Below are 7,572 nucleotides of genomic sequence, written 5' to 3' on the forward strand. Positions count from 1 at the left end.
AAAGTGCCTGTACTGGATGATTTTGGGATCGTGATCCCGAATCTCAATATTTATTAAAATTGCTATACTGACCAAGTTTAGGTAGGGTAATCCTTGGTATGGGTACAATGCCTCAAAGGCCTATTTTAGATATTAGCTAGGTATAGTAATCATATGTATATATCCATTATGTATATTTTTATTGTAAATAAAGGCAAGGCTAGATTAGGTCGATATTTAAAACCATTAAATAAAATCAAAAAAATTAACCAAATTTGTTTCAACCTGCCTTTTGTACAATAAGACTTCAAATCTAAGGTTACACGTTATTAACATAAAACGCAAAAGAAATTTACTTCATTAACCGACTTCATTTTAACAAGAATTTTCAAGTACAGACATAAACAACAAGTAAATATGTAACAATATAAAAAAGAATGTCTATAAATAGTTGTAAAGGTTAGCTTTCACGTATCCATAGTATATATAAATGTATTAACCTCGGCCATTAAGTGGCAATCATTAAGTTTGGGATTAATTTCTTAGCTCTTAAGGTGCTCTCCTGGGACCTATAATAACAGTAGTATTTCCATCGTAATATTAACAGCTATACCCAAATAAACTATAAATACCTGGTCTTGCCTGGCTGATGTAAATATCTCATTCATACGGATAGGTACTACAAGTTTCTTTGTTAGAATGGGGAGACATGTACTCTACTATTTAAACAATAAACCTAAATAAATGTCACACACGAACGAAAAAAAAAGAAAAAGGGTTCGCCAGGAAATTGTCATATGGTTGGTGGTTGGTTGGTTGAAAATATCCACCCATGCCACTGGAGGCCACTGGACACTGGAGGCCTTGGTCATTATTCATTAAACTGGGGAGAACAAATTATTCATTTAAGTTTATATATAAAAGGTTATTAGGAAATATCACCGAAATCCCTGTATTCAGCTGCATCGTGTTTGTCCTGTCGCCTGTCTTGTCTCTTCTGTTCCCATGCTCTCGGATATTCGAGATACCTATTGATGCCTATTTTCTAGTAAAAACCAGCCGCGATGAAATTTTAGGCTGTTTTACAGTTTTAGGTATTTTATTAATGTTTTGAATATCCGAGAACAAAATACACAATATAACTTAAATCTGTGTATGACCTAATCAGCTTACGGAGCCTATATGTGACATCCCACGGGTAAAGGTACCTTATGACGGTTGGCGTTTATGCTATTATTAACGCCGCTCCAATACTATTGTGGTGGCTCGTGACATAAACGCCAGCCGCCATAAGGTACCTTTTCCCGTAGAACGACACATATTTTAGTGCATAAAATTTAATGTGAGGTTATTTCAAAAGCCAGTTCTACGTTTATTATGCATTAATTAATACAGCACAGCGATGGACAATAATAATGAGTTTAGCGCTTTATGCGTTCATTTGACTTAATTTGACGAATCAACTTGTAATATTAATGTGGATAATTTTTTTATGTGAGTTAGCGTTACCTTGTGGACATCCTGAGATAGAAGCCTTGAGCGTATGCCATAAATTCTATTTTTTTTTTGCTGGTATGCTATCTTATTGGGATCTTTGAAATTGAATTGTTAAAAGGTGCCTAATGCCTAAGTATAAGCTTCCTAAAAGCTATATGACGAAAATCTAAATAAAATTGACCCAAATCGTTACAACAGGAAAACTCTTTTTCAACCCATATATGCAATTTATCTACCAGTGACCGCTACACCTTAAAAGAACACGCGTAACGTCGTATAAAAACGTCAGCAAAACACTTCCTAAACATTAACTCACAATGTATCTAATATACTTCATTTTGCCCGCTTTAGCTAAAGCGATTTACGTCATCACCGTTTACGGAGACGTGTATAAAGACACGGACTTTTTCACGCGAACGTATCCATGGATCGTGGACAACATCGGCGGGGACATCTCCGTAGACTACCACCTGCTGGGGAGCGGCAGGTACTCGGTGCCGCAGATGTGCGCGCTGGGACAGCTCAGGTCCAATACCTATCTGCAGGCGGAATTTTTGAAATGCGAGGCTAAAGGTAGGTTGTTGGAAAGTGCGCTCAAGGACGGTTTGTTTTGGTCGGGCAAAGGAGATGCCCTTGATCTCCACAATTCCGGTTGTTGTGCTTTTTCCGTCCAGTTACTGATGAAGGTAAGTCGTCCCGCCATCTCTATCTAGGCCTGCCACGTCCACAGCGTCCACTTGGTGATTATACTAGCCTACCTATCCATATGCATGCGGCAGACGTGACCGGCCTAATTCTTCAGCCTGAAGTCGACATTTGTTTATTTTAATATATATGAAGTTCCATACGAAGTGAAGCGTTTTCATGCTCTTACGTCGAGAAGTAAATGCTATGACACGTTGAATCGTCGATAACCAATCCGTAGACAGATTACGGAATCCTGAATAGCGATGAAACGCTGAACTAAATCAACAGTTAAATTGCTCTTTGTGTCATATTGAGTAGAATTATACAGGCAACTTTAAGCGTATTATCTTCTTCCGCAGGTACGAAAAGCGAGATCTGCCTCTGCAGAAGCGGCATCGACCCTCAAAAGTTCAGGCAATGCGTTCTGGAGCGAGGCAACATGGCGGGCTTGGCTGCCTTCAAGCATTCCCAGCTCGACTTAGACACGACACCGATTATCGAGCTAGGACCCAGAATCACCGTGTCTCAGGTTATTATTATAGTAAAATACAATATATAAGCTTATAAAAGACTAATGCTTGATAAAATCGAAGTCCCAATGTGTAAACAAGCCCCAATGTGAAGAGCATTGACACTTATCCCACAGTCACACATACCCTTGACTTTATGTAACAGTTAAGTATGATAAGGGCATGTTTCACAATATCCAAGTAAAGCCCCGAATAAGCTACTTGCCACTTATTTGACGAATAAGTTGTTTGCAAGGGGGGAGAGTTATCTCTGCAGCTTACCGTACTTAATGAATGAATTAAATTAAATGACTGAAAGAAATTAATTTATTCGAGTATAAGTCATTTCCATATAGATTTAAAACATAAGAATTTCATTTATTTCCTTGCTTTGTGTGTACAGTAGGTCTTATTAATAATTTATGTGTTTTGTAGAATGGTGATGAATATAGATATAAATATTTCGTGTTATTATGTAACTGCAATTCTTTATTCTAGGTGCCCGACGAACATTACCTAAAGAAAATATGCACCATATTCGGCGACGACAAACCCAGAGGATGCGTAAAACCATTCGGGTGCGACAACAGTACGCAATTTTTGGAGACAAGAGCACTTGCTTACTTCGATTGTAACAAAATGGATGAGTACATTTGTGAGGAATACTCTCTTATCCCATCGTAATAATACTCATTTTATTCCAATCAAATGACAACCATATTTCTAATTGTTATTTATTTGTTACTTTTATTGAACTTGTCCTGTTGGTGTGGGTCAAATCTTGACCCACTTCCTGGTTTCCGATTGAGCTGAAATTTTGCATACATAAGTCGGTCGCATGCAATATTATGGTACCATCGACCTGATCTGATGATAGAGACAGGAGCCATGCGAACTCTGTGATAAAACAACGCAACCTATTTGTGTTTAGGGTTTTTAGAATTGTCTCGATGAGTATTAGTTGCCTGTGGAAAGAAAAGTACAGTCAGCGATAAAAGCTTTGTGCTAAAAATGAAATTCTCATTTTATTATAGTGTCCTAGCTAGGCGAAGGCTTCCCTCATTTTCTCCATTTAGCCATGTCAGGTGCACTTATGGGACATTCCATGAGCTGTAAAAACATATTACAGTACATATGGGGCTACTTTATAGCACTAGTGCGAGAAGTAGCATATTATGTTACTGTGTCGAACATTTAAAGGGCCATATGTCCTGTAAAACGTTGTACGATACATGTGCGAATAGGTAATTCGCAACTCGTGTCGATTTAAAACACTCCCTTCGGTCGTGTTTTAATTTATCGCCACTCGTTTCGAATTTCCTATTTTTCGCACTTGTATCGTAATGTACTATTTTATAACCATATATCCTCCTTATATATTTTATTCCTCCATTGTTTTAAGTCGTCGTAAGTTTAACGTTTTAAGTCGATGATTATTTTACTAAAGCATTTGTCACATCCATTGTGATAGAAAAAAAAACTCCTCTAAAATTGGCCGTTGTACAGGACTGCTGTAGACAATTTCGTGAAATACTCTTTTGGCATCAATGAGGGCTACGGCTATCGTTTTTGTGCTCCTCAGTTAGCGCTACTGTAGCTGTAGGTCCAGAAAATGTTTGTGTAAGTTTAAAGGCCAGACAAGGATAAGTTGAGTGATTCTGCGCCTAGCGATGGAAAATATCAGCAGATCCAAACTTTTATTCATTTATTTACCTATTGCATTCATGTACAACGTAATAAGAAACTACAAAGTAACATATATGTGAAACATTAACCCTGACAGGCCAGGTTGTAGCAAATAAGTTGTTTTAATATTTAAAAATAACAATAACAACGAATGGAATTAAATGAATATAAGACAAAGGCAACTCTACTATCTAGTTGTTTATAAAATAAAAAACAATATGATGATCTTACTTGAATAGTTTTTTCTTGTCAAAATATTTCTACTGTACCTAACTAACTGTTTCAGCTCTAGATACCTATAGGTAAGACAATTATTTCTCTTTTCATGTTTTTTTTAAAACAGCGTGGTCGGAAAAATAATTAAACGCGCTATATAGTTGTGTGTAATCATTTATGTATTTAAGTATATATAGTACCTATTTATAATTATTAGATATAACATAAACCAAATATGATGTGAACAACGACGTATGAAACGTGAGATACTACTGACGCCATCTATTAAAGGTACCTTGAACAACGTCGCTGTTCCTATTTGTAACTAGATGGCGCTACCAACCTCGGCATTAAGTTTGCGTTGAAGAAGATGAAAGTTTTGTAAACTATGTAGTAGATAGTTCGGATCAGGTAAACTTATTATTTTCAACAATCGTATAAGTTACAACATTTATTTTGTGTAAGAGTATTAAAAATGGCTTTGCTTTTTATTTATTCCTTTAAGGCACCGCGCACACGTACAGTTGTGATTTTTTTTTTAATCATGGTTCCTTCTCATGTTATACGTACTACATCCTTAAGCAACCCAGCAAGGAAAGAAAACGATCTGACCAATGAAACCAGAGAGGATCGAGTCTTTTTGGAATGACATATATCAGTCTTGGCACCTCCGCCTCCGCGGTCTGTAAATCACACGCTCAACTAGATTTCACCCAACTTACTCAGATTACAGCACAGATTACTTTATTTTTCGTCGCTGATTAAACTCTGGTAAGTAAATTGAGATGCTATGACGGCATCGTTCACAATTACACCGAACTTCAAGCCATTCGCAGCAATTTATGTGTAAGGCTAAAGTCGATTTGAAAAGTTTTGAGTCGGGACAGATTGAGGCGGTTATGGCTGGTCAGGAGCCGCCTGAGTGTGAGCGTTTTTGACGCGAAAATTAAAAAAAAAGAGTCTCACGAACCCGCCGCTAAAAATCCGCCCTTATACAAACAAACTTAGGCTCGCATTGTAAAACTACTTGCTTAAATTATATGAAACTTGGCATTAAGAGTAAACTGTGGAAACGGATCAAGGTTTGACTTATAGAATCAGATTTTAGGTAATCAAGGTAGAATGTACAACAAGGGCATAAAGCGATCCATTTTGGATGGATGGACATTGCTTTTCACTTCGTCGATTGCGAGGATATTAAATAAAATAAAATAAAATTTATTCAGTAACTTAAAGTAAACATTTCAATATCCATTCTGGTGCCTCTTTTTAAGTATTCAAGATACTTGTAATAAGAGACAACCGCTCTTCCACAAAAGGTTGGCAATTCTTAATCTTACATGACCTATAAGCGTACATAAAACTTAAGTTTAAAGTTTTTTGTACATTTTAAAATTTAAAAGTATACCCGTGTATGTGCATGTGTCTGTTTTGGACGACAGCGGTGGCGTGGCGGCCCGCTCGCCACGCCGCGTGCCGCGTGCGTCCAGTCTGCGGCCTTACTCTACTGTCCTAGGTATGTAATATACCATTTCATCACTGTTGATTATACCTATCAGTAGATTAAGCCTCTTCACGCTGTCACTGGAAACCCCCTTACTAGGCATTCTGCTAACTGACAATGAACATTTCTTAGAATTAATGGTTGAAAGTTAACAACGCCCGAATCATTTTACGAAGTAATAGAAAATTATTTAGAGTTTCGCTTACGTTTAGGACTTTGAGCAAATGTTAATTGAGGCTAAGATGGTTACAAATGTTTTTATCTGCTATGAAATGGTTATTTACACCTAATATAAATATATTTTTACATACAGTAAAAACAGCTTAGTACAATTGGAATTGCAGACATCCATAGGCTACGGAGACTACATACCATCAGGCGGGGCCGAATGCTTGTTTGCCACCGACGTAGAATCAAGTTTCCCACTTAATACGCCATTTTACGCTGGTGTGTAGAGTCAGACCAACCTAAGTTGACCCAGCCTGTGCAAATGTTAAGTAAACGTCATAATTTCATAGAAGTTTGACGTTTAAAACAACAATTACACTGTCTGGGCTGGTCAAAATCGCTGCCAACTTATCTTGGTCTGATTCTACTTGTTTTCATAAACCTGGAACAAGAAGAAAACAAAGAGATATCGGTCGGTATTAAAACCTACTATGCATTCGATTACTGGCATCGCTTTAATTTAATTGTTTTCCTATGATTTGAATATGACATGTAAATATAGTGTATTTTCAAATATAGTCTAGTTTCTAGTGTGTTTTTTTTTTCATAGTATAAAATAATACTTAAACCAATGTTGTATCTTATTAATTATTTTGATTTCAGTAAAACAAGTTTCATTATTGTTACACTTAAATTAGGATAATCATCATCTTGAGGAATAGCAGTGGCAGCAATTTTTATGCGAGCAACTGTGGATGTTCGCATAAAAACAGACGCAGCAAAAAAAAAGTAAACTCCGCAGTTTCACCCCTAACTTGATCACCAGTGCCCAGAAAGGTACAAAGGATGAATTTAATTAGTAACTTATTATGATTCAAAAGACTACCGCAGCGCAGCACTTTTTACAAAGGCCCCGTTTGCGGACTTTCTTAGTTGAAATTTAAATTTTTAATCACATTTCTTGGTCTTTTTAAAAATACATGCAGGACTCGCTTTATGCGCACTTTTGTATTAGGTTTGAAAATTGTATTTGCCTCCTAAGTCACGAGTTCCTTTTAAAATTTACTAATAATATTTTTTTATCAACTTACTTTTCTACTAGCTGGCATCCCCAGTGTAGTCGTGGCAGAGGCAGACCGAGAAAGAGATGGCGGGACGACTTGGATGCGTTTCAGCGGGACTGGCGGGATCTTGCTCAGCACAGGGAGGATTGGAAAGCTAGAGGGGCGGCCTTTGCCCAGCAGTGGGACACACAAATAGGCTAATAAAAAAAACTGACTTTTCCTTTTAAATCAAATCGAATTATGAACTATAATGGAATGGAAG

The 7,572-nt window shown here is 37.0% G+C and overlaps 1 protein-coding gene across 1 annotated transcript; it reads left to right on the forward strand.

Annotated features, from left to right (window-relative positions):
• Positions 1–1,500: 1,500 nt before the first annotated feature.
• On the forward strand, positions 1,501–5,095 carry LOC133524841 (uncharacterized). The gene is made up of 4 exons (XM_061860993.1): positions 1,501–2,049; positions 2,523–2,692; positions 3,171–3,327; positions 4,866–5,095. The coding sequence occupies exons 1-4, from the start codon at positions 1,794–1,796 to the stop codon at positions 4,901–4,903; spliced, it is 621 nt and encodes a 206-aa protein (XP_061716977.1). The 5' UTR covers positions 1,501–1,793; the 3' UTR covers positions 4,904–5,095.
• Positions 5,096–7,572: the final 2,477 nt, after the last annotated feature.

The sequence above is a fragment of the Cydia pomonella genome, chromosome 14 (genome assembly GCF_033807575.1).
Source record: "Cydia pomonella isolate Wapato2018A chromosome 14, ilCydPomo1, whole genome shotgun sequence".
Lineage (NCBI taxonomy): Eukaryota > Metazoa > Arthropoda > Insecta > Lepidoptera > Tortricidae > Cydia > Cydia pomonella.